The sequence below is a fragment of the Candoia aspera genome, chromosome 4 (assembly GCF_035149785.1).
Source record: "Candoia aspera isolate rCanAsp1 chromosome 4, rCanAsp1.hap2, whole genome shotgun sequence".
In the NCBI taxonomy this organism is placed as follows: domain Eukaryota; kingdom Metazoa; phylum Chordata; class Lepidosauria; order Squamata; family Boidae; genus Candoia; species Candoia aspera.
In genome coordinates, this window is record NC_086156.1 from 25,059,266 (window position 1) to 25,086,920 (window position 27,655).

At 40.0% G+C, this 27,655-nt stretch overlaps 1 protein-coding gene across 2 annotated transcripts in view; it reads left to right on the forward strand.

Annotated features, from left to right (window-relative positions):
- The window catches only part of LOC134497756 (probable acyl-CoA dehydrogenase 6), a 56,943-nt gene extending 29,539 nt beyond the window's left edge, over positions 1-27,404 (forward strand). The window contains exons 4-10 of one of the 2 annotated variants that reach the window (XM_063303643.1): positions 10,373-10,479; positions 12,048-12,215; positions 20,044-20,217; positions 21,905-22,066; positions 22,149-22,299; positions 25,485-25,571; positions 26,969-27,404. In XM_063303643.1, coding sequence (XP_063159713.1) covers positions 10,373-10,479; positions 12,048-12,215; positions 20,044-20,217; positions 21,905-22,066; positions 22,149-22,222 — 685 coding nt within the window. In that variant the 3' untranslated portion in view covers positions 22,223-22,299; positions 25,485-25,571; positions 26,969-27,404. The remainder of the gene's footprint in view (positions 1-10,372; positions 10,480-12,047; positions 12,216-20,043; positions 20,218-21,904; positions 22,067-22,148; positions 22,300-25,484; positions 25,572-26,968) is intronic. The other variant, XM_063303644.1, reaches the window with a different exon arrangement.
- Positions 27,405-27,655: the final 251 nt, after the last annotated feature.

Genomic DNA, 27,655 nt, shown 5'->3' on the forward strand with positions numbered 1-27,655 from the left:
CTTGCTAGACTATATTAGTAATCTAGCAAGGGGTGCAGGGGATGGCAACCTTGTAGGTGTCGGACACCACCCCACATTTTATTTGGTGCAAGTGCCAGATAAAAATGTTTTCAAACAAAGTGGCTAAATTCATTCAAGATTGCCAAATCTCACAAGATTTCTGGAGTTTTGTCTTGAAACTTCACAAGGATTCGGCATGATTTACCACAGTCTGGTAAAGATTTCGGCATTCCTGCCCCCTTGTGAGTTCCAGCCATATATATTTGGGTTCCCTGGGTGCCATCGACAGGTGTTATTCATAACATGGTGCCTACAGTCATCTCTTTGCTGATCCTAGATGCAGTGGGTAGTTTGGGAGGGGCAAGCACTTTTCTTCTTTGCAGCATGACATCATCCGATGAATCTGTATTCTGGTGGCCATTTTAGGATCTGTTTAGGATCAGCTAATCCTATTATTAGCTAAATAAATCAGCTCCTTGGTAACTGGGCTTGCATGATCATGCTAAACAGTGATGTTTGATGTTGGTGGTTCCTTTCCTGTGGCATGCTTTAGTTTGTCAGTATCTGTCCTAACAGTCAGGAATCAGGCTGAGACGAGGAGTAGGTCTCTAGTGTTTATTAATGCTACATTAGACAGAAAATCCTAACAAACTGAAGAAGCGTGGGAAAAACCCAGACAGATAAACCCCAAAGTCAAGGCAGGTCTGCTCTGTGTCTCTTTGAATGGCTGCTTAATTCCTCAGTACTACGCATGCGTTTTCCCCCCTGGATAGAGGCCCCCTCCTGCTCGCCATCAGTACTCATGACATCATCCTTCCTAAAACACAGGGCCTAGAACTGTGGGTGTAGTCTGACCCATACAGAATAGAAAGCAGCAATTATTTATTTTGATTTTGACATTGTGGTTCTGTCTATACAACCCAGGCATGTAATTTTAATTTGCTTGACACATGTTCAAGAGAGGTTACCACCTCTTCCTTGTGCCCTTCTGTGTTCAAAATTTTCTTGGTGTAAATCTCATGGGAAACTCCTAATGCAGTACTTCACTCTGGTTTATCCAAGCTATTAGAGATCATGTTTGGTTTTATCTTCCTTTTCAGATAATAAATAGTACTTCTTAAGTGCAAGACTAATAATACGTGGATGAGAATGAGCCTCACAGTGAAATCTGTCAATGCATAATATTACTCACTGACTTGATAGAAGCAGCAACACGATTTGATGGTTGATATTAGAGAGATTGGTGGAAGTAATTCAAGCTGAGAAAACCATATGGGGGAAGAAAATGTTTACCATCCTGGCACTAAAATGGAAAAGACAATTAAAAAGAAAATGAGCTCTTCATCTCAGAAATGTGTTTATATAAAAGCTTTTGTGGGGAAGAAGTAAGGATATAAGAAGAGCTATACTTCATTTGACCAAAGGCCTTTGGAGCTACACAAGATGCTTATGAGAAGCCACGAACAAGCCATGAGTTCAGTGGCCGTTTACTAATAATGTATTGCTATGGAAGACCACCTGAGAACCCTGCATACCCTTCGACCTTGGAGGGAAGGTACAGCTCAGTGAAGGAGCAGATGCTTTGCATGCAAAAGGTCTCAGGTTCAGCCTCTAGCATTTCCAGGTAGGACACTCATACATTCATGCCTGGAAACTGACACCGCTTCACTGAAGAGGTTAATGAGCTTCCAACAAATTTGAACCTTTTTCTGTTATGTTTGTGTTGCTTGGTGAATGGAAACTGCTGCTTTAGTGAACAGACCTGTTCAAAAGCTGTACTGTTGATCCAATAGGTTGCTGGGCTGCTCCAAATTTAACTGCTCAGCTCTGTAATGTTTTTCCATGATCCCATCCAGTATTGCACAGGTGATAAATATATCTCTCTGGCAGGTCCCCACCCTTTTGACCTCCCAAAAAGCACTTGAGACCTGGCTTTCCACCAAGTGCTGGGAGAGGATGAGATTGGCGTGGGAGAAGCGTGTTGTGGGCTGCATCGGAAAGTTTAGTTGTGGCGCAAGGTCTTTCTGTTTTTGGTTTTACTGCTTTGGTTTTATTGTTTGTACAGTAGAATCTTGGTTAACTGGAACTCAAGCAACTGGCACTCTCAACCAGCCGGCAAAAAAATGAAATAATACGTTAAATAAAAATTTAAATAAAATCAATTTTTAGTGGAAAGGTAGGTTTAAACTTGGCGCTCTGCGCTGCGCCACCCCGATCTGATCCCTTTCTAGCAGAAAGGTAAATGTAAACTTACCTTTCTGCTAGAAAAAGATCGACGCAGCGCACCAAGGTAAGTTTTGTTGTTGTTTATTCGTTTAGTCGCTTCCGACTCTTCGTGACTTCATGGACCAGCCCACGCCAGAGCTGCCTGTCGGTCGTCAACACCCCCAGCTCCCCCAGGGACGAGTCTGTCACCTCTAGAGTATCATCCATCCATCTTGCCCTTGGTCGGCCCCTCTTCCTTTTGCCTTCCACTCTCCCTAGCATCAGCATCTTCTCCAGGGTGTCCTGTCTTCTCATTATGTGGCCAAAGTATTTCAGTTTTGCCTTTAATATCGTTCCCTCAAGTGAGCGGTCTGGCTTTATTTCCTGGAGGATGGACTGGTTGGATCTTCTTGCAGTCCAAGGCACTCTCAGAATTTTCCTCCACCACAGCTCAAAAGCATCGATCTTCCTTCGCTCAGCCTTCCTTATGGTCCAGCTCTCGCAGCCATATGATACTAATGGGAATACCATTGCTTTAACTATGCAGACCTTTGTTGTCAGTGTGATGTCTCTGCTCTTAACTATTTTATCGAGATTGGTCATTGCTCTTCTCCCAAGGATTAAGCGTCTTCTGATTTCCTGACTGCAGTCAGCATCTCCAGTAATCTTTGCACCTAGAAATACAAAGTCTTTCACTGCTTCTACATTTTCTCCCTCTATTTGCCAGTTATCAATCAAGCTGGTTGCCATAATCTTGGTTTTTTTGAGGTTTAGCTGCAAGCCAGCTTTTGCACTTTCTTCTTTCACCTTCATCATAAGGCTCCTCAGTTCCTCTTCGCTTTCAGCCATCAAAGTGGTATCATCTGCATATCTGAGATTGTTAATGTTTCTTCCAGAGATTTTAACTCCAGCCTTGGATTCCTCAAGCCCAGCATGTCGCATGATGTGTTCTGCATACAAGTTGAATAGGTAGGGTGAGCGTATACAGCCCTGCCGTACTCCTTTCCCAATCTTAAACCAGTCCGTTGTTCCATGGTCTGTTCTTACTGTTGCTACTTGGTCGTTATACAGATTCTTCAGGAGGCAGACAAGATGACTTGGTATCCCCATACCACTAAGAACTTGCCACAATTTGTTATGGTCCACACAGTCAAAGGCTTTAGAATAGTCAATAAAACAGAAATAGATATTTTTCTGAAACTCCCTGGCTTTTTCCATTATCCAGAGGATATTGGCAATTTGGTCTCTAGTTCCTCTGCCTTTTCTAAAGCCAGCTTGTACATCTGGCAATTCTCGCTCCATGAACTGCTGAAGTCTACCTTGAAGGATCTTGAGCATTACCTTACTGGCATGTGAAATGAGTGCCACTGTTCGATAGTTTGAACATTCTTTAGTGTTCCCCTTTTTTGGTATGGGGATATAAGTTGATTTTTTCCAATCTGATGGCCATTCTTGTGTTTTCCAAATTTGCTGGCATATAGCATGCATTACCTTGACAGCATCATCTTGTAAGATTTTGAACAGTTCAGCTGGGATGCCATCATCTCCTGCTGCCTTGTTATTAGCAATGCTTCTTAAGGCCCATTCAACCTCACTCTTCAGGATGTCTGGCTCTAGCTCACTGACCACAATGTCAAGCTATCCCCGATATTGTTATCCTTCCTATACAGGTCTTCTGTATATTCTTGCCACCTTTTCTTGATCTCTTCTTCTTCTGTTAGGTCCTTGCCATCTTTGTTTTTGATCATACCCATTTTTGCCTGGAATTTACCTCCGATGGTTCTAATTTTCTGGAAGAGGTCTCTTGTCCTTCCTATTCTATTGTCTTCTTCCACTTCCGTGCATTGCTTGTTTAAAAATAATTCCTGATCTCTTCTGGCTAACCTCTGGAATTTTGCATTTAATTGGGCATATCTCCCCCTATCACTGTTGCCTTTTGCTTTCCTTCTTTCTTGGGCTACTTCTAGTGTCTCAGCAGACAGCCATTTTGCCTTCTTGGTTTTCTCTTTCTTTGGGATGTATTTTGTTGCCGCCTCTTGAACAATGCTGCGAACTTCTGTCCATAGTTCTTCCGGGACCCTATCTACTAAGTCCAGTCCCTTAAATCTATTCTTCACCTCCACTGCATATTCCTTAGGAATATTAGTGAGCTCATATCTAGCTGATCTGTGGGTCTTCCCTAATCTCTTTAGTCTGATCCTAAATTGTGCAAGAAGAAGTTCGTGATCTGAACTACAGTCAGCTCCAGGCCTTGTTTTTACCGACTGTACAGATGTCCACCACCTTTGGCTGCAAAGGATGTAGTCAATCTGATTTCGGTGTTGTCCATCTGGGGAAGTCCATGTATAAAGCTGTCTCTTAGGTTGTTGGAAGAGAGTGTTTGTTATGCAGAGTGAATTGTCTTGGCAAAATTCTATCAGCCTATGTCCTGCTTCGTTTTGTTCTCCCAGGCCATACTTACCTGTAATTCCAGGTGTCATTTGACTGCCCACCTTAGCATTCCAGTCTCCTGTGATGAAAATAACATCTCTTTTAGGTGTGTTGTCCAGTAGGTGCTGCAGATCCTCATAGAACTGCTCTACTTCAGCTTCTTCAGCATTTGTGGTTGGGGCGTATATTTGGATCACTGTGATGTTAGATGGCTTGCCCTGAATTCGAATTGAGATCATTCTGTCATTTTTTGGGTTGTATCCAAGCACTGCTTTAGCCACTTTACTATTAATTATGAAGGCTACTCCATTTCTTCTGTGGTCCTCTTTTCCACAGTAGTAGATCTGGTGGTGATATGATGTGAAGTGGCCCATTCCAGTCCATTTCAGTTCACTGACGCCCAAAATGTCTATCTTTAATCTTGACATCTCACCAATAACCACATCCAATTTGCCCTGGCTCATAGATCTTACATTCCAGGTTCCAATGGTGTGTTGATCCTTAGAACATCAGATTTGCCGTTCACCACCAGCACCGTCGGCCGCTAGCCGTCCTTTCGGCTTTGAGCTAGCTGCGTCATCACGTCTGGGGCTAGTTGAGCTCATCCTCTGTTCCTCCCCAGTAGCATTTTGACCATCTTCCGACCTGGGGGTCTCATCTTCCGATGGTATAGCGACATATCTCTGGTTGTACTGATCCATTTAGTTTTCACGGCAAGAATACTGAGGTGGGTTGCCATTACCTTCCCCAGGGATCGCATTTAGTCTGACCTCTCTGTCATGACCTTCCCGTCTTGGGTGGCCCTTCACGGTTTAGCTCATGGCATCATTGAGGTGCTCAAGCTCCAGCACCACAACAAGGTAACGATCCTTTGCTGAAGAAGGTAAGTTTTAACTTGGTGCATTGTGCCTAGCTGCCCCAATCCCTTTCTAGCAGAAAGGTAAGCTTAAACTTGGTGCGCCTATTTTTAATAGCAACCCTCAAGCAACCAGAAACTACATTTATCCGGCATCTACCAAACCCCATGGGTGCCAGTTAACTGAGATTCTACTGTATACAGTATATCGTTTTTATCCTTGGGTTTTGAGCCACCCAGAGTTTGGTTTAAGAGAGCCATATAAACCTTTTAAATTTTGTGTGTGTGTGTATGTGTGTGTGTTTCCTATAATGCAATCAACTGATAGCTATGTTAAGAAAGTCATTTTGCCTCCTTCCACTTCCATTCTGATTTGAATGAATATTACCATGCTTGAGTATAGCTGGAAGAGTGAGGACATTCTTCTGTGTTTTTGTTCAGTATGAAGGCTTTTTTTGAATAAATCTTTGAAACAAAATTTTCCCCATGTCTTTAAACTTATGTAATGGGGTTCTCTATTTAATTGCTTCTGACAGAATTATAGGCCATTTATTGCATTTTGCAGATTAAAATCACAGTTTTATATAATATGATGTAAAAAGTGATCCAAGGAACAATCTTTTATTACTTCTAATTTTTCTCTGCAATTTATCACCAATCGATAAAAAACAAAGTGCTGTAAGGTTTTATTCCCCTGATAACATAGTTTACACTAACACTAAACTGGGATAACATTGTGCAAGGAAAGAAGGCAGGGGAGGGAGAAGGCAGGAAAGAAAGAAAAGAAAGGAAGAGATTTGCTCTACATCCTGGAAGAAGTAGAATATGATAACAATGCTAAAAGTTGCCAACCCCTGCAGTAAAACCCCCTAACTGAACAGGCCACTGTTTTCTACTCAACAATCGTAACAATTTTTCTTCTGTATTTTTGTTTAATGATTTTGTACACTGACCAGACACATATTGAGTTGGGTAGTTATATAAATATAGCTAAATATATAAATAAGTTCTAAATATATAAATAAATAATGTGTGAAGTTGCCAGTGTGTGTGTTCACAATTAGATTTTTTTTTAACGATGTGACCATAGTAGCCTTTAATATTCTAACCACGTCAGTCTGCAAGCTACAGAGATTTTATTGATTTATTATGTGCCATCAAGTTGGTACCTGGTTTGTGCCTAGAATGAGAACTCTGGATTGATTTGCGTCAATGCTCTTTCTAACCTGTTTCTTCAAAGTCCAACTTTTCCTTCCAAAGAGCGTCACAGGAAAAAGCATTGCCTCCATGATTCTGATCTTTGTATATATAAACACATCATGGCATCTTTTTTTTTCCAAGGGCCTCATTTCTAATCCTAACATGTGCTAGTCTGCAGCATATTTCTTAATTGCCGATTCCTTTATTATTGATAGTTAATCTAAAAAGGCAGAAACTATCCACTGTTTTCAGTGTCTTCATTGTCCATTCTAAGGCTGGTTACTGTGCATGTGTCATTAGTTTGGACTTTTTTTTTTATCCTAGTCCATTTTTCCACTGTGTTCCTTGACTTTCATTACTAGAGCTTGCAGATCATTTGCATTTTCAACTATCAGAGTAGTGTCATCAACATACCACAGTTATCAATGATTTTTCATCCCATTTTAAAACCACACTCATCTATTTTCAATTCAGCCTCACTCAATATATGTTCTACATATACAGTAGGTTGAATAAAAAAGAACATACAACCTTTGCTGACCTGTGGCCAGTCTGTTTGCCAGATAGAATAACAGAATCTTGAAAGCTTGTACATGTTTCTCTCTGTCCTATCTTATACCAAATTAAATCAAGGCAGGATTATTTTGAGTTTCTTTCTCAAGCTTCCCTTTTCTCAGGACCCTGTAATCTTTTTGGCATTTCCCCGTAATGGCTTGTTCATTTCCTTCCCTATGGAAAAGGTCAACTCTCCATTTCTTTACATCATGCAACACATACTGACTTCTTTTTGGTACTCTTTGGCTTTCTCAGTTATCCAGCGACTGGCTCACACTTATGACGGTTGCAGTGTCCCATGGTCATGTGATCCCCATTTGCGACTTTCCTTGCCAGCTTCCCACAAGCAAAGTCAGTGGGGAAGCCAGGAGGTAAGGTTGCAAGTTGCTCCTGGTCCTGATGCTTTTTCTCCTGAGGAGCCCCGTTACAGAGTATGAGATATTAGGGATTCTGTATTCTGTAGCGCGCACACTGCAGCATCCTCCCCCACCCTCACTCTGTAGTGCACGCTCACCTGGCTGTGCTTGTGCCATGCCATGCACACCCCGCCCACCTGCACTCTGCCTGTGCTGCAGCCCCCCACCAGCTGCACTCATGCCGGGTTGCAGCACCCACCCTGTGCCCACCAGACTCCATAGCACTCACCCACCTGCCGGCCTGCTTGCAAGCCACCTAAGGAAAAGCTTGTCATGAACAGGACTTGCAACTTCCTGCCAGCTTCCCCATTGATTTTACTTGTTGAAAGCTGACAGGAAGTTGCAAGTTGCAGTCATGTGAGGTCCTCGCTTAACAATCCACGGTTCTCGCTCGATGATGGCAACAGGGACTGCTGGGATTGCCATCACTAAGCGTCATGTGACATCACACTTTACGGCCGCGTTTCTCAGTGATGGAAATTCTGGTCCCAATTACTGTCATTAAGCGAGGACTACCTGTATAGACCGATCATTTCTAGTCTGTTAGCCACTGTCATTTTCCGGATTTGCTGGCATAATTCAATTAGAACCTTTACAGATTCTTCTTCTATTGTTTGCCATATTTCTGTAAATATTTCATCAATTCCTGTAGCTTTCCAACCTGATAATGACTGGAGTGCTGATCTAACTTCATTTTCTAATGTTAGATTAGGGAATATATTCTAAGGTATCTTAGATGTTGACTTAGGGCGTTTGTCATCTTCTATAGTTTTGCAGAATATATGGGGTATAAACAACAACAGCTGGAAACGGTTAGTTGGTACATCTTATCAGGAGCTTGGATGAAACCCAAACATCTGAATAACTGCCAAGGATATTTCAGCTAAGATAGTGTTCTTGGCATACAGCGTCTCCAGGTGAGAAGTGAGTTATGGAAGCCTGTGTACTATTGGGAGACCTAAAGCTTTAGTGAGCTATATGATGTGCAAGCATCAGAGGAGAAGCCATTTTGTACAGGAAAGCAGGGAGAAAAAGGCGGGGGCACCACTTAAGCCTCCTCACTGTCACATTCATCTTCCGCAATAGCACTATGCAGTCACATTTTCATAGAAAACCTGTTCCGCTTTCCTTACTCAATCATTTCACAATAATTGTGGCAGTTGAATATGCTTTCCTAGACTTACACTTCTGTTAGATTCCAACAGCTGTTTCATGTAAAGTTTTGTAGTTGGAGCAATTATGTTGTGTAATTAAACATACACCCATTTTGTAACTTAAAGTTGCATACAAAAATATGTACATCATTTTAGCTATGAGACTGCTGTAAAAGCAAATACAGAAATTTGCCCCCCAAGTCAAGCTGAGCTGAAATCACTTCTCATTTTTCAGGGGTAAGTGGGGTTTTCGTCACACTGGTTGCTCAGGCCCTGTATCAGTGGAGGTACCTGTTCATTTCTCAGAGCAATGCTGGTTTTCTATCCTATCTTGAATAGTTTTGCTTTTTTTGAAAAAAAAGAATAAAGTTAAGAATTGGTTTTCTAAGGCTAAATGAAGTGGGGAGGCCAAAGAAAGTGGAGCGTATGAAAACAGAAGAGCCTGTTGGCAGATTGCTGGGAAAGCCTTTGGCCCAGGAGAGATCAGAAAAGTCACACACCAGGCATTTCTATAAAAATAATTTATTTACAGAAAGCAAAACGAAAGCAAAACATATTTAAAGGACTTGGCTCTCAATGAGAGCAGCCTGATTCTACATGTCTGCACAGAAGAGAAAGAGGAACTGAAACAAGTCCAGGTAGGTTCCTCCCCCCAGGTGCAATAATTAACATTCGAAAAGGGGGCAGTTGAATTCAACCTCTGCACCCGGCCAAAATGGTTAGAGACAATAGCAACCTTAATCTGCAGTAGGAAACATTAACAGAGCCAACCCAGACTCCAGATGCAGAGAGAGAGAGAAACCAAAAGGAGCAATCAGCTTTCAATGTAAAAGTTGCATAAATGATATTATTCCTGGGAGCTGCAGTGCTAGGATATTTGGGTGGGCCATGTTGAAGAACGGGTAAATGCTTAGTTTCCAGCAAAGCCTCCCATGCTCAGTCTTCTTTTTCCTGAGGGAAATGTGTTATATCCAGGATACAAAATGCCTTGTAAGATGCAAAAAGAGGAGCAAGAAAACTATCACCCCAGTTCCACGCAGGTAAGGTCTGTTTTCTATCCACTGTGCGTAGGATGAGGAAAACTGGAGTTCAATTCTGAACATTCTGTACGGGTACAAATTAAGTCAACTTTCCCCAACCTGATGTCTTCCAAAGGTATTGGACCAAAGACGTGGCTCTTTTTATTTGTGGTATCTTGTTTGCCTGCAAGAACAACGGTAACAGAATTTGTCGCACTCTAAGCACCCGATGATCGAGAGATGTTTCTCCTTTCTTAGGAGCTGTTGACATTTGATCCCTTGCCTTGCTAGCTTTTGCAGCCAAATGGTACAAAGTATTTTTTCCATGAATTATTTTGCTCTACTTCTATTGGAAAGGTAGATGTATTGGTTATTTTTATGTCATGCTCTGCTGTCCGTTCTTTATTTTAGAAGTTATAGATAAAAATATAAAACCTTTCCTCTTAAAAAAAAAAAGGTGTGAAATAGTTTCATAGTAGATCTTGCTTTCAGAAGTCGTCAAAATGGCCATAGATAAAGTGTTTGTTATCCTCGCAGATTTGGTTCAGATGAACCGAAGAAAGAATTTCTTGCCCCAACTATAGCTGGAGATATTGTGGCTTGCATAGGAGTGAGTGAAACAGGGGCAGGCTCAGATGTTGCAAGTAAGTAAAAAAATCATACAAAGAAAGTTTGTAACCCGTATAACTGATTATTGCTTTTATTTATTTATTATACAAATTTATATGGCTACCCAAGTACCATACACATTTATATGGCTACCCATTAAACCAGAGGAACTCTGGGTGGCAAACAAGAATTAAAGTATAATACAGTTATAAAATTAAATTAGCTTAAAGAAAGAAAGAAAAAACATTGAGGCCTCAATTTAAAACTCTCATACCCATAAACCACACCCAACCATGCCCAGCACCATTAACATCCTGGTCCCATGTACACCTTGCTATACTCCTAAATAACTGAAGATTGCATACATGGTGGCTCTACTCCTTCCCCCCATCCTTTTTTGGGGAGCAATAATACTGTGAAGTAGCTTGAAGTGAGAGAAAGCAGCGGATTCAGAGTCTCCTAGAAAATGTTCTTACATCTCAACTGGTCATCAATAACTAGGAAAAGATGCTTTGTGCAAGCCCTGTTAAAACAAATGGAGAAGGAAGAATCATAGTTAGTATTACAATTTGGCTGAGTATGTGAGCTGGTGGCAATGAATCCCTGCCTTCCTCCCCACCGCTAGCTTTAAAAAATTGGAAAATTACAATATGCTATTAAAATATTTTCATAAGGCCAAGTTTACTCTCTCTTCTTAGATAATCCCTTTTAGTAATCTATTCAGGTAGTCCTCAACTTATAACCATTCATTCAGAGACTGCTCGAAGTTACAAACGTGCTGAAAAAAGTAACTTACAACCGGTGATTGAAGTTACAGCCATTGTAGCGCCCCCGCAGTCACGTGATCAAAATTTGGGCGGTTGACAGCCCGCCTGCACTTATGGCTGCAGGAGCGCTGCAACTCCCCCCCCCTGCCTCTCTCTCCCATCTATGTCCTTTTGGCCTCCTGCTGCCCTCCGCTCCGCCACCCCAGCTGACCTTGCTATCTTCTTGCTCCCGCTGCTGACAAGATGTACCCTGCCTGGCTGCTGGGCCAGGCCAGGCTGGACTTCAGCTTCAGCTCCAGAAATGGGAGAAAAAAAAAACACTAAAGGCAGCCCCTCAACGGCAAGTGCAAAAAGGAACTGGAGCTGGCTTTTTTTCTGTTTCTGGAGCCAAAGCCAGGTCCAACCCCGCCCAGGAGCATGGTGAAAAGGGGCATTTTTGCATGTGCCATTGAGGGGCTGCCCTTAGCATTTTTTTAGTGGGGAGACTTACCAGAGCAACTTGCAACCTTCCCTGCTGGCTTCCCCATTGACTTTGCTTGTGGGAAGCCAGCTGGGAAGGTCTCAAATGGCGATCATGGAAAGCTGCAACTGTTGTAAGTGCAAGGTAGTTGCCAAGCTCCTGAATCATGATCACATGTGGAACTTTGAGGACCGGTCATAAGTACCACTTGTTCAGTGCCATTGCGACTTTGAATGGTCACTGAATGAGTGGTCAGTAAGCGAGGACTACCTGCATATGTAGATTGTGATTCTCTATCTCTGTTGTAATACTGAAGAATATAATCATATGGCTGGACTCTTCACACTCTGTACTATTTTTTTTTATTTGTGCATAGGTATCAAGACAAAAGCTGTAAGAAAAGGCGATGACTATGTTATAAATGGTGGCAAAATGTGGATCACTTCTGGATTTCAGGCAGACTGGATATGCCTCTTGGCAAACACAAATGATGGACCACCCCACAAAAATAAATCTCTTCTATGTCTTCCAATGAAGCTGCCTGGTAACAAAATTAAGATAAATCCTTCTCAGAAAAACATCAGAATACCAAAAAGGAATACTTAAAAATCAGAGGAGTGGAAATTCATATTTGAACCTCATAAATCTTCATGGAAAATATCTCTTCCGAATGATAATCTTTTAAAAGCAAAATAGTGTTGCCATAAAAAATTTCAAAAATGCGTATCAAGACCTAACCTTTCTTAGGCTAACACAAAATCTTCAAATAGGTGTCAGCCTTTCCAATTTACCAGAATTCTTCATTCAGGTTTCACACTTCTTTGTTTTTTTGCTATCTTAGAAGTTTAAATCAACCAAGCAAATACGCACTTAAAATTGAGAAAGCCTCAACAATCTGATGAAATTGATAGTTACCCACTCAAACTTATGGCATAATAATTAGTTTTTTTGTGTGCTATAAAATTACTGCATGACTATTCCTTTACTAATTGAGATATCAGTAATTAAGAGCAGGGACAGGAAAGAAGAAGAAATTAGGAGAAACAAAAATGTTTAATGGACTACTACTTGTGCATTTTGTACAGTATCTCTCATTCATTTGTAGCCTGCAGTAGGAAGATAAATTAGAGGTTTTGTTGTTTATTCATTTAGTCGCTTCCGACTCTTCGTGACTTCATGAACCAGCCCACACCAGAGCTGCCTGTCGGTCGTCAACACCCCCAGCTCCCCCAGGGACGAGTCTGTCACCTCTAGAATATCATCCATCCATCTTGCCCTTGGTCGGCCCCTCTTCCTTTTGCCTTCCACTCTCCCTAGCATCAGCATCTTCTCCAGGGTGTCCTGTCTTCTCATTATGTGGCCAAAGTATTTTAGTTTTGCCTTTAATATCATTCCCTCAAGTGAGCAGTCTGGCTTTATTTCCTGGAGGATGGACTGGTTGGATCTTCTTGCAGTCCAAGGCACTCTCAGAATTTTCCTCCAACACCACAGTTCAAAAGCATCGATCTTCCTTCGCTCAGCCTTCCTTATGGTCCAGCTCTCGCAGCCATATGTTACTACAGGGAACACCGTTGCTTTAACTATGCGGGCCTTTGTTGTCAGTGTGATGTCTCTGCTCTTAACTATTTTATCGAGATTGGTCATTGCTCTTCTCCCAAGGATTAAGCGTCTTCTGATTTCCTGACTGCAGTCAGCATCTGCAGTAATCTTTGCACCTAGGAATACAAAGTCTTTCACTGCTTCTACATTTTCTCCCTCTATTTGCCAGTTATCAATCAAGCTGGTTGCCATAATCTTGGTTTTTTTGAGGTTTAGCTGCAAACCAGCTTTTGCACTTTCTTCTTTCACCTTCATCATAAGGCTCCTCAGTTCCTCTTCACTTTCAGCCATCAAAGTGGTATCATCTGCATATCTGAGATTGTTAATGTTTCTTCCAGAGATTTTAACTCCAGCCTTGGATTCCTCAAGCCCAGCTTGTCGCATGATGTGTTCTGCATACAAGTTGAATAGGTAGGGTGAGAGTATACAGCCCTGCCGTACTCCTTTCCCAATCTTAAACCAGTCCGTTGTTCCGTGGTCTGTTCTTACTGTTGCTACTTGGTCGTTATACAGATTCTTCAGGAGGCAGACAAGATGACTTGGTATCCCGATACCACTAAGAACTTGACACAATTTGTTATGGTCCACACAGTCAAAGGCTTTAGAATAGTCAATAAAACAGAAATAGATGTTTTTCTGAAACTCCCTGGCTTTTTCCATTATCCAGCGGATATTGGCAATTTGGTCTCTAGTTCCTCTGCCTTTTCTAAAGCCAGCTTGTACATCTGGCAATTCTCGCTCCATGAACTGCTGAAGTCTACCTTGCAGGATCTTGAGCATTACCTTACTGGCATGTGAAATGAGTGCCACTGTTCGATAGTTTGAACATTCTTTAGTGTTCCCCTTTTTTGGTATGGGGATATAAGTTGATTTTTTCCAATCTGATGGCCATTCTTGTGTTTTCCAAATTTGCTGGCATATAGCATGCATTACCTTGACAGCATCATCTTGCAAGATTTTGAACAGTTCAGCTGGGATGCCGTCATCTCCTGCTGCCTTGTTATTAGCAATGCTTCTTAAGGCCCACTCAACCTCACTCTTCAGGATGTCTGGCTCTAGCTCACTGACCACACCATCAAAGCTATCCCCGATATTGTTATCCTTCCTGTACAGGTCTTCTGTATATTCTTGCCACCTTTTCTTGATCTCTTCTTCTTCTGTTAGGTCCTTGCCATCTTTGTTTTTGATCATACCCATTTTGGCCTGGAATTTACCTCCGATGTTTCTAATTTTCTGGAAGAGGTCTCTTGTCCTTCCTATTCTATTGTCTTCTTCCACTTCCGCGCATTGCTTGTTTAAAAATAATTCCTTATCTCTTCTGGCTAACCTCTGGAATTTTGCATTTAATTGGGCATATCTCCCCCTATCACTGTTGCCTTTTGCTTTCCTTCTTTCTTGGGCTACTTCTAGTGTCTCAGCCGACAGCCATTTTGCCTTCTTGGTTTTCTCTTTCTTTGGGATGTATTTTGTTGCCGCCTCCTGAACAATGCTGCGAACTTCTGTCCAGAGTTCTTCCGGGACCCTATCTACTAAGTCCAGTCCCTTAAATCTATTCTTCACCTCCACTGCATATTCCTTAGGAATATTCGTGAGCTCATATCTAGCTGATCTGTGGGTCTTCCCTAATCTCTTTAGTCTGATCCTAAATTGTGCAAGAAGAAGTTCATGATCGGAACTACAGTCAGCTCCAGGCCTTGTTTTTACCGACTGTACAGATGTCCGCCACCTTTGGCTGCAAAGGATGTAGTCAATCTGATTTCGGTGTTGTCCATCTGGTGAAGTCCATGTATAAAGCCGTCTCTTAGGTTGTTGGAAGAGAGTGTTTGTTATGCAGAGTGAATTGTCTTGGCAAAATTCTATCAGCCTATGTCCTGCTTCATTTTGTTCTCCCAGGCCATACTTACCTGTAATTCGAGGTGTCATTTGACTGCCCACCTTAGCATTCCAGTCTCCTGTGATGAAAATAACATCTCTTTTAGGCGTGTTGTCCAGTAGGTGCTGCAGATCCTCATAGAACTGCTCTACTTCAGCTTCTTCAGCATTTGTGGTTGGGGCGTATATTTGGATCACTGTGATGTTAGATGGCTTGCCCTGAATTCGAATTGAGATCATTCTGTCGTTTTTTGGGTTGTATCCAAGCACTGCTTTAGCCACTTTACGATTAATTATGAAGGCTACTCCATTTCTTCTGTGATCCTCTTGTCCACAGTAGTAGATCTGGTGATCATTTGATGTGAAGTGGCCCATTCCAGTCCATTTCAGTTCACTGACGCCCAGAATGTCTATCTTTAATCTTGACATCTCACCAATAACCACATCCAATTTGCCCTGGCTCATAGATCTTACATTCCAGGTTCCAATGGTGTGTTGATCCTTAGAACATCAGATTTGCCGTTCACCACCAGCACCGTCGGCCGCTAGCTGTCCTTTCGGCTTTGAGCTAGCTGCGCCATCACGTCTGGGGCTAGTTGAGCTCATCCTCTGTTCCTCCCCAGTAGCATTTTGACCATCTTCCGACCTGGGGGTCTCATCTTCCGATGGTATACCAACATATCTCTGGTTGTACTGATCCATTTAGTTTTCACGGCAAGAATACTGGGGTGGGTTGCCATTACCTTCCCCAGAGATCGCCTTTAGTCTGACCTCTCTGTCATGACCTTCCCGTCTTGGGTGGCCCTTCACGGTTTAGCTCATGGCATCATTGAGGTGCTCAAGCTCCAGCACCACGACAAGGTAACGATCCTTTGCTGAAGAAATTAGAGGTTGCTACTGATTAAAAAATAATACTTGTAAAAACATCTGTGGAAACAGCTAGACAAAAACTGATTAAAGCTATCAGTCTGTGTCTTAATCTTACAGAACAGCCACCCAAATTATAGCCAGGCTTATTTTTGTTTCTCCTGTTGAAATGCACAGTGTTTATTGCAGCTTTCACTAACATGTTGCCCTCTGACTGCATTGGAATACAGTTCCATCATCCATCTCATATATATTCATCTGAACATATGAAAGTAAGCAGTGGACTGTTGGATCAGATCCCTGACCCATCTAGTCCAGCATTCTGTTCTCACAGTGGCCAACCAACTGCACGAGGAAGCCTAGTCTCCCAGCAGATGGCCTTCAGAAGCAGTCACACTGCCATCAAGTCTAATAGTCATTGATCCCGATGACTTCCATGAATCAGTCTAGGCTTCTTTGAAGCCAGCCAAGCTGGTAGCCAGCACTACATCTCTTGGTAGCAAATTCCATAGTTTAATTAGGAGGGTTGTGTAAGAAAAATATTTTTTTTTTGGTCCCAATTCTGGTGCTCAATTTCATCGAGTGACCTCTGGTTCAATCATTTTTCAAAATGGAAAATAACTTCTCATTGTCCACTGCATCCATACATACCTCCTTTCTAGACTAAAAAACCCAAGTGTTACAACTGTTTCCATAGGGAAGCTGCTCCAGCCCCTTGATCATCTTAGTTGCCCTCCTTTGAACCTTCTTTCGCTCTACTATACCCTTTTTCAGGTTGGGCAACCAGAACCACATGCAATATTCCAGATGTGGTCGCACCATTGATTTATATAAGGGCATTATGTTATTGGAATCTGTTTTCACTATCATTTCTTACTAGGCCTAACATGTTGCCCTTTTTTATAGTAGTTGACACTGTGTCAACACTTGCTTTAAACTGTTTTCTATTACTCTAAGGTCTCTTTACTCATCAGTTACTGCTAGCTCTGATCCCATTAGTTTGTATGAATACTTAGGATCTTTCACACCAATGTGCGTAACTTTATACTTGCTCATGTAGAATGACATCTACTATTTGGACACTCATTCTCCTAGTGTGCAGAGATCCCTACTGGGCTCTTTGCAGTTCATTATTGTTTTTATCACTCTGAACAATTTAGTGTCATGAGCAAACTTAACTATTCCACAAGTTATACCCAATTCTAGATCATTTTTAAATATTTTAAAAGGCATTGGTCCTAGGACAGAAACCTGCGGGACCCCACATCCCTCCATTGTGAGAAATATTCATTTACTCCTACTCATTTTTTCTATTATTTAGCCAGTTGCTTATACACAAGAGGACCTGCTCTTTTATTCCATGGCTATTAAGCTTATTGAGACATCGGGACATCAAAAGCTTTTTTGAAAATCTAAGATAATGTCTACTGGCTCACCCTTATCCTCATGTTTATTAACACCCTAAAAAACTCTAATGGATTAATTAGACAGGACCTTCCCTTTGTGAGCCATGTTGGATATCCTTGAAAAAGGCCTGTGTCTCCAAATGTTTGGTAATTTTGTCTTTAATAGCAGTTTCCACTATCTTCACCAGAACAGATGTTAAACTGACAGGCCTATAATTTCCTGGATCTCCCCATGAGTCATTCTTAAAAATTGGAGATATGCTGGCCAATTTCCATTCCTCTGCTTGTAGGCAGCCTGAAGCCCTATGAGCACAATTTCATTCCTATGAGTCACAACTTAAGTGATTATTTTTTTTCTTTCCAAAAGAAGGTTAAGCTGAAAAAGGTCATTGCTGAGAACCAGAGTATTGTGGTGTAAGATTTGATCACATTGGCTTATGATCATCACTTAGCAGGAACATAAGATAGTTCAGTTTGGGGATAAATCTGAGTAAACCATCTGCAGCTTGTGAAGATTTTTGCTTTTTTAGCTTAAATCCAGATGGGAATCCCCTGAAAAATGCTTCTAAAGTATCCTTAGACAAACTTCATGGATAGATACTAAATACAAGAATACGTTCAGCAATTTCTTAAGGCTATATAGTTGCTGCCTATTTTATATGCATGTAATAGGTTTCAGTGGTATTTCCTAGATTATAAACACTACTATATATAAAAGATGTTGTTCCATATCAGCAACATGAGCAGTGTCTCCTCTACCTACTTTTTAAAAATTAATACAGGCAGTTGGTTTCATCAAGTCTTCTTAATCACTAATAAAACAAGCCAACAAACTTATCTTAAATCTTCAGTAGCAGTTGTCCCATTCCTCTGCACTGGAAGACATAGACTAATGTTTGTGTATCAGAATTACTGGCTTTACTAAGACCAAGCTGGACTGTAGCATGACCCAGTATTACAGCCCATTTTTTTTAATTGTCAGTAAGAATGATGTCCTTATATTATGCCTCCCATGGGAAAATCACTCACAGCTTAATTAATGCAATTTATTTAAATAACCCTCCAGTCTTATTTCTTTCTTTAGAATTACTCATCAGTAAGCCTTAAAACATTTCTGATAATATAATCCTTTGACAGTTTTTATGTAATTTCTCTAATCCAAAAATTTCATTTACATTTTTAACTACTAACAAATTCAAGCTTTGCTGTGCAATTAAGATTGAATGGTAGCTAGTGTTAGTCCTTTTTTAGATGGAGAACGTTCTCAGTTGTGCTTTTGTTCTTTTTATGTTACTTGAACTCCTACTTATCAGAAACAACCACCCTGATATTTTACTTAATAACACATTCAAGATTCAGAGGGCTAGGCTCTTGTTATGAGATCTCCCAAAATGTGTTTCTTGACTTTCAAGCAGCTATAACACTTTCCAGTTTAGGATGGGATTAGAGCAGTGTTTCTCAACCTTAGCAACTTTAAGACATGTGGACTTCAACTCCCAGAACTCCCTGGCCAGTACAGTTGGCGTTGAAGTCCACACGTCTTGAAGTTACTAAGGTTGAGAAACACTGGACTAGAGCATTGTAAGGGAAGTTGCTAACCTTTCATCCTTCACCAGTTCCTTTAATGCAGATTGGTGCCCCAGACAAAGTGGGGAAACTGACTGCATACTTCCTTATCCATAGCTAATGTCATATCTGAGTAATACTCATCTGGATAATTAGTGTGGAAAGAGCTTGATAGCCATCTCATAGTACAAGCTAGTCTTGAGCTGCTTGGAAAACAATAAAAATACACTGGAAGAAGTCGTCATGATTCTCCCAGATAAAATATACCCTTTCCTTGAGTTGCTTATCCCTGGTACAGCAACCTCTTGTTTATAAAAAGAAAAGCCAGGATGATTTAGAGTGTTATTTTCTTCTCAACTATTTAGGTTATATGACCCTTCAAATCATAGCATTAATCTCTGCCGTATTTCCTCTTCTTTCTTTTTTCTTCAGATCTGTAACTTTGTGAATTCATTGATCCAGATGGAACTCAGAATAGCCAGTCAAAAGTCCCTGATCTTTTCAGGCTTTCCATTCTGATTTAGAGTCTTGTTCAAGTGACAATATGAAAATCTCTGAATACATACAGAAGCACTGTGGTTTTGTTTTGAGTGATTGGCAGTCAGAACCCTATTCCTGGTATAAATAAAGGGTACTTAGTTCTGTTGAATGATATTCTTGACAGGTCAATCAATAAACTAACTATTTTGAGGGATTATTACTTTCCTTCATTGTTCAAGAAAAGAATAGATATCTACCGTAGTAAAAACAGTGACATTTGTATGTTTATTTTTGTCCTATTCAAACTAGGAAGTGTAATTTTTCAGGGTTCTGATTAGGACGTCTGTTTACAAACTTTAGCATTTCAATTTGCTTATTAACAACGATCGTTTCTTTTTTTTTCCTCTGTCAGATGGAGGCATTAATTTATGACACTTGCACATTTTTTTAAAGATGAATTTTAATTGGTTGAAAAAAGATGTCATAATCTACTTGCCATTGAATGTCTTACAGCTGCAATTCATGTTATTCATTTGCATTAATTATTTCCCTTGAGCTTGATCTACGAACATTCATTTTTAGGTGTTCACATTGCTAAGAAAATCGACAAGCTGGGTATGAGATCATCTGACACAGCAGAAATCTTCTTTGAGAATGTCCGAATTCTCAGCAAATACCTCATTGGGGAAGAAGGAATGGGATTTATTTACCAGATGTTACAATTCCAAGAAGAGAGGATGTGGGGAGTAGCCTCATGTAAGTAATTAGCCACACTGTCTAGCTACTAAGAAGGCTGTTTCTTACATAACAATATGGAAAGTTGATTTTGGCAGTAGAGTACAGCGACTCTCAATGAATATTATGGAATCCAATTTCTTGCTGAATACAGGCTGCTTTTGTATGCATTTCCAGAGCTGCTGATTTCTGCCTTACACAAATCTGTGAAAAAGCATTTGTTCCCATTCAGAGTTTTCTGAATTTTCGATATTTTTGCCACTGAACGTTACCAGAACTTCATATGGGTCTTTCTGTTCTATAACAGGGCTCTGATGAAAAACAACAAACGTAACGTTTGTTGTTTTATAAACAAAGTTTTCCAGTTTGGGTTGTGGCTATTTGAAAAAGTAATCAGGTTGGTTAATACAACTAAAAAGATAACTAGAACCAGTTGTTTGAATACTTCATTAAACAAGTAGGATTGATTTGGGGCAGCTCTTCCCTATATCAATTTCACAAACTTTGGCTCTCCTTATCACAGTGAAGTGCTTCCCAGAGAATGCATTAAACCTCCATAATAAAGTCATTGATGTCAATCAATCTGGAAAAGATTACAGACCCTGGGGCTCCACCACTTTAGAGTTAGAGACATAATCCTGCAGTGGAGAAAGTTTGGAACAACAGAGAAATTTTGTAACAGTGGCTGTTTGTCAAGATACTACCAAAAGCACAGGATAAAATTTTCAGGAACCCCAGAACATGCTTGGCTCTCCAGGCCTTTCCTGCCCTGACTAGAGTCAGTTTTTGTGACTTCACTACTTTAGAAAAGCACTAGGTAAAAATGGTGCTCATGACAGCAGCAAAATAAAAGTCCTCACTCTCAAGAACATAGAAGCTTGTCTCAAGTTGGCTAAAAAGCACCTGGATGACCTTCCAGACATGTGGAGCTTTTCAGGCTCCATAGGTGCTATTATAGTTGGTGGAAACCAAAGAATTCCAGTTTGGTTTTAATTAACCAAATGAATTAATTCCAAATCTCATATCAATTGTCAAACAGAGAGGTGGTAAGGTCACAGTTTGCAGATGTTTTTCTGTCTCAGGATCTGGACTACTTGCTGTCATGATAGGAAACATGAATTCTGCTTTGTGTCATATAATTCTGCAGAATATCAAGCCATCTGCCTTAGAAACTGAATCACAATTGGGTCATGGACCAAGACAGTGTTCCCAAATATACAAGCAGGTCTGTGAGAGAATGGATGAAGAACTAAGTCAGTATTTAGATACTCTAGACCTAAATGCTGAAATTTTGTAGCAAGCAGCTCATGCTAGAAAAACCTCAAATTTTACTGAGCCAAAGCAATGTGCTGGGCCAAAATTCCTACGTACCAATTAGCAAGCATTTGGTTGCAGTTAAAGATGGTACAACCAGTTACTGAATCTGAGGGTATTGATTACTTTTTCACACTGGCACATTGTCTGTTGTCCATGAAACAGCCACTAATGGGTGTTGCTATTGTTCACTTTAAATCCCTTTAACAGGACCCACAGGAAGCTCTTGATAATGTTCCATGACAAAAATTCAGAAAAATCTGAGTTGTAGCTTATATACTCCATCCCATATTTCCACACATTTCAGGGGTGGGTGGAAAGAAAGACACCTTAACCTTCAGGGAAAAGGAATTAAGCAAACTTGCTTTCATATTTGATTGCCTCAAACCTTTAGTGCTAGTGACTCTAGAAAACCTGATAAAACGAACTATTGATTATACTTCTCAACGGAAGGCATTTGGCCAGCCAGTACTTCACAATCAAACGGTGCATTTTCATCTGGCTGAACTAGCGACTGAAATGGAACTCCTTCGTTCGTTGCTATATAGGGCAGTAGGTAAGTGCAATAAAATGTTATTTCCAATACTTACCTAATAAAATGCATGTTATTGATAGGCAAATTTGTACTTTTATTTTAGGTCTCTACATACGTGGTAATGATGTGACAAAATTTGCAGCCGTGGCCAAACTAAAGTTAGGTCGTCTGGGTTGAGAGGTTCCAGATAGCTGTCTCCAGTTCTGGGGAGGAAAGGGGTTCACTAATGAAGTGCTAATGAGTAGAATGTACAGGTGAGTAAATAATTGGGATCAACCCCTTTAGTGTCTGTGGGTGTGCCTGTGTACCTTCAAAGTATGTTTGAATGATTAACTTTCAAATCATTAATCAGGTACTCATTATTTGATGCATAGTATTTGATGCATAGTGAATGATAACTTTTAAGAAAAGATGTTGCTTATAATTCAAGGAACTTTATATATTAGCACTATGTATCTGGTAGTATAATTACATTACATATTTCTTCCTAGATTGCCCACTCCTCATGTTTAAGCTCAAATACACTAATTCCCCCCCCCCAAACATACAAATATGCAAGGAGAACTCAGCCCAAGGAATAGTAGTAGTAATAATAATCCTTTATTTCTGTCATTGACCAACAACATTTACATTCAGTGGTAAAATTAAAGCCACCCCATTATGCCAATAGTTTAACCTATGTACAGCAAGAAAACTGAAGAGGAAATCCAGTCTCTTTGGCAACAGGAACTACTGTCTCAAAAACAACAAATATATACAGATGTGAGATCTTAAATTCAGGCCTGTAAAATGCCAGAGAGCCCTTATTTCTATTTCTGCTAGGATCACCAAAGTAAAGTGCAAGAATCTTGCTGTAAAGGGAATATACCGTGAAATCTCCATTTTTGCCCTCCTTTGGTGGACTTTGGATACAGTGGACAAAACCTGAATTCATACAGTTCACAGAATGTATTTAAGTAATGTTTACTAATTTAAGTGTATGTTATGTATTATTGGGATATACATGACAAAAGATTACAAAAATGTTAAATAAATTACATAAAAATTACATATATTTTGTCAATTCAGTTTTAATGGGCATCCTTCTCCCACTCATTGGTCCATAACATTGAAGTTTTAGTGTATTTTTAATAAACACTGGATAGATTCCAACTGCTGTCCAGCATGAAAACAATTATTTTTGGCGTGCTCAAGGGATACATGTGGCTAGCTTAAATTGTCTCCCTTTCAAATTCCATGAGAGTAGTCGGAGAAAGAACCATATGTGCAAAATCTTTGCTTTATTTTTCTGGAGAGCAGAAAGTCTTCTCAAGAATTGTTTCTATTTCTTGTGTTGACTGTTTTCTGTTGTTGAGGTAGCAATGATGTACTTATGGGAAGAAGTTTCAGATATTATCACAATGTGTTCTGCCCCTTACAGTCATTAAGATTTTGCTACATAATCTTTAGTAAGCACCTGAGACATAGGTTCGTTTTTGTAAACCCTCGTTATTATATTTCATAGCATTTGTTTGAGGCATTCAGGATGTAAGCTGCTTTGTAAAGGAAGATGATAGTCAGGGCACACACTTCCAAAAAATCTCTCGTGGTTTTATTCTTGGATGATTCTTCCAAGATTACCCTCACAATGTAAACTTTTTCAAATAAAGGGTAGGAAAGAATTTCCAGAACAAGATTATAGCCCTCAAATTCCCTTAGTGGGGTCAGTATGTCCTGTCTCTAATTATATCTCTATTTCACAGCAGCTAGAGACAGTGGAAGTGAAAATATTTGGCTTCTGAGCTTGCTACACTTTGAGTTTCTTCCTCTTTCTTGTGCTGTGTAAAGATATATCCACTTATATATTGAATAATTTTAAGGTTTTTAATTAAATACATTTCTTCCAAGTAACAGTGCAAACTATGTTCAGCCTTTCAAAAGGATGGTCAGGACTTTGAATATGTTCTGAGATCTTTCCATCTCTTGGTTCTTCTTATTACTACCTTCTAGGCCTGCATTAGATGACTCTCAGTGAAGAGTTTGTGCTGCGAGGCAAAGTGATCTCTTCATCACTTTGAGGAAATGAAGAGGAAATGAAATCTGCCTCAGCAAAGCGCTTTGCATTGCCTGAGGTGCAGCGTTTACCACTGTCATTTGCAAAAGCATGAAGGCCTTCTGCGCAACTGCTGCACAAGTGCTTTGTACAAGTGACAGACTATGCTAACCATGTTGTTGCTTCATAAAGTAGCTTGAAAGGGTTGTTTTGCTTGAAACTTCATTGAAGCTAAGGGGCCTTTGAAGATTTGCATAGCCCTACTTCATTCTGCATGACCATACTGAAGGCAGCTTTTTTCAGAACGTAACATTTTATTCAGTAATAAGAAAGTGCCCTAATTTACAGTTCTACAGGTGGTCCTTGGTTAAGGACCACTTGTCAGTGACCATTCAAACTTGCGATGGTGCTGAATGAGTGGTACTTATGACTGGTCCTCGGAGTTCTGGCTGTTACAGCATCCTGCAGTCAAGTGGCCGCCATTTGCAATCTTCTTTGCCAACTTCCAACAAGCAGAGTCAATGAGGAAGCCAGCAGGAAGTCACAAATGATGATGTGATGTCCTCAGTTAATGATCCACAATGATTCACTTAACGACAGCAACTGGGACTGCCGGAATTGCTGTCTCTAAGTGGTGTGGTCACGTGACATCACACTTTATGACTGTGGCACTTAGCAACAGCAATTCTGGTCCCAACTGCCATTGTAAACCGAGGACTACCTGTATTTGTAAATAGAGAGCATTCATTTCTAATTCAAGGAGGCATACCAAGATGGAATTGCAATGACCTTTTTTTAAAAAAAAACTAAAAGGAACTGGCAAACTTTTCTGAGGTAGAGGACTGAATGGCGTTCTAGGGAATTTTTATGGGCTACACTTTTCACTGTTATAGAGAAAATGTGCATCAGGTCAATCCTGATCAAAAGCTCTGATTTCCAGAACAACCAAGGTCATGGGGATTATTGTATGTGTGGCACAGGATCAAACCCTACTGTGATCCAGAAGCAATGTTCATGATCATGGTTTCCATTTTCCAAAGAGCCGCACCAGAGTACAATCTGTATCTTGTTACCCAGCTGATGGCTCTTCAGCTTGGCAACACAGAATTGTTGGCAAGATTTCCCTAGTAGGCTTTGGATGCTATATATGCAGCCATATTCAGTTTCGGAGGATTTGCTAAGGATCATTAGATTGCTGACCTAAACTAAAATGTCGTACTCACACATCTAATAAATTATTATAAATAATAACTACTAGTAGTAGTATACTGAAGCAAGTATATTTGTAACTCACTTGGGCTTAGTTAAACAAGTACTGTTAAACACTATTAAGTTTAGCACACGTGTAAGGAGCAGGAGAACAGATAAATTTATTGATATTCTATTTTGCCTTTTCTGTCACGGCAGAGATTTAAGAGTGCTATCAATAGGAGGTGGTGCTGATGAAATTATGCTGTCCATTATATGCAAGCACATGGACATCTTGCCCAAAAAGTAAGTGTGGTGAATACTATAGATCTTTGCTACTGTTTTAATAATCTGTATCAGATAGAATTTTTTTTATGTAGGGTAAAGATAAAATTATTCGAAGGAATGACCAAGTTTTGAATTTTCTTAATGTTCATATTGTACGGATTTTTTTTCTTGCATGTCAATTATACCCAAACTTAGAAGATAGCATCCACAGGGCTACTGAAAGTGTGCTGATGCACATCAGTAAAATGTGCAAGCTTATATGTTTTCCCAGAACCACTGGTGTATAGTATTTGGATAAGAAACAGAAAAGGTGATTTTGATCTGATGGGGGTATATTCACACTACCTTTCCCTGGCAGTTTAAAGAAGCTGTATTCTTTCCTCATCTCACACAGTAGTAAGCATGCCCAGGCCAGATCTGAAGCCCCTTTCCTGCTTTGAATGTGAATACCTGTACATCCATACCTAGAACATTTTTCTTTTAATTACTTAAAAGTGAATTCATCCACTGTTCGCTTCTAAACAATATAATGGTAGGACCAACTTAGAATTCTTATCTCCCCTATTTTGTAATCAAGGTCTTCAAATATTAATCTGAGCTCTGGAATGTCTGCATGAATTGTCACACCTACCAGTTCATGTGATAATTCCATGCATTCCATACACATTAACATGTGCATTAATATTACATATCTTAATGTTTGCCATATGTTTAGGTTGATTTAAATAATTGTTCAAATGTATTGTTTGTGCAACCCAATTAATATAAAATGTATTTTATAAAAGCCACTGTCACCTTTTCAAAAGATGGGGCAAAAATCCACCTACAGTACTGTAGTTGACTACATTAGTATTATTGATTATCGTGCCTGAAAAAGAATGGTGTGAGGTGTATATAAAATCATGCATAGCGTAGGTAACCTGGATAGAGAGAAGTTTTTATCCCTCTTTCACAGTGTTAGAATTTCAAGTTATCCATTCAAATCCAAACTAAATGCAGGGAGGCTAAAACCTGTAAGAAAGAATGAATTTTTCACATCATACACAGCTAATTTGGGGAATTCACTGCCAGCAGTTATGATAATGGCAAGCAATTTGGATGGCTTTCAAAGGGAGCTGGACAAGTTCATTCAGAATCAAGCTTTCAATGGATGCTAACACTGAAGGCTTTTACTACCCCCTGAATCTTAGGCTGCATGCTCAAATATTGGTTACTGGGAAGTAATAGTGAAAGGGAACCATTTTCCTCCAGTTGAATCTTGCAAGATTTCCAAATTCAAAATGCTGGATCAGATGCCTATATCCAGCAGGCATCTTAATATGTTTTTTACACATAATCAGTAAACAATGGCTTTGTATTTAGGTACGAAAAGGCTACTTTAATTTGAGGCATTAATTTGTATTCTCTTATTATAGGAACCAAAAAGGATGAGCCCTGGAATTTACAGAACTATATGGCAAAATTGTAGTTAGAAACTCAACTCCACAGTTTTTGAAACTACTTTCTTTCATATCATTTTATATTAGTCTGGTCTCGGTATCTCCATTGTAGGGGAGGAATTGTTTCTTCAACATGTTGTGTTACCTGCCCATGCATTTCCTATCTCTGTCTAGTCCACAGTCCAAAAAACAAGTCTGTATCTGGTCATTATAAGAATTAACTGAGTACTATCCAGAAATTGTGCCTGGTCCCATACTAAAGTTCCCAAGTAATTCTGAGAGAATGTTTTTGCTAAAAACATCACAAAATAAATTGCACTGCCCCCTCTCCAGATTTTTTTTTTCATTTTTCATGGAAGTAACTGTAAAGTAATATCAAGTTTTGGGAAGAGGATACAATACAGTATCAGTTAATACATTTTAAATGTTTGTCACACTACAAACATTTTGGGCTAATATTTTCATTTAAAATATTAGCCCAAAATCTAACTTCATATTTTGTTTTCCTAAGCCCTGATTTTTTTCACCATAATCACCCTGCAGCCTTGTTGACAGATGCAACCTTTCTTCACCATAACCAAAGATAGCATTCTGTTCGCAAAGTATAATCATTAGCCATAAGTGAGTCTTGTAAGCAGATCTTGAAAGTCAGCTTCATCATAT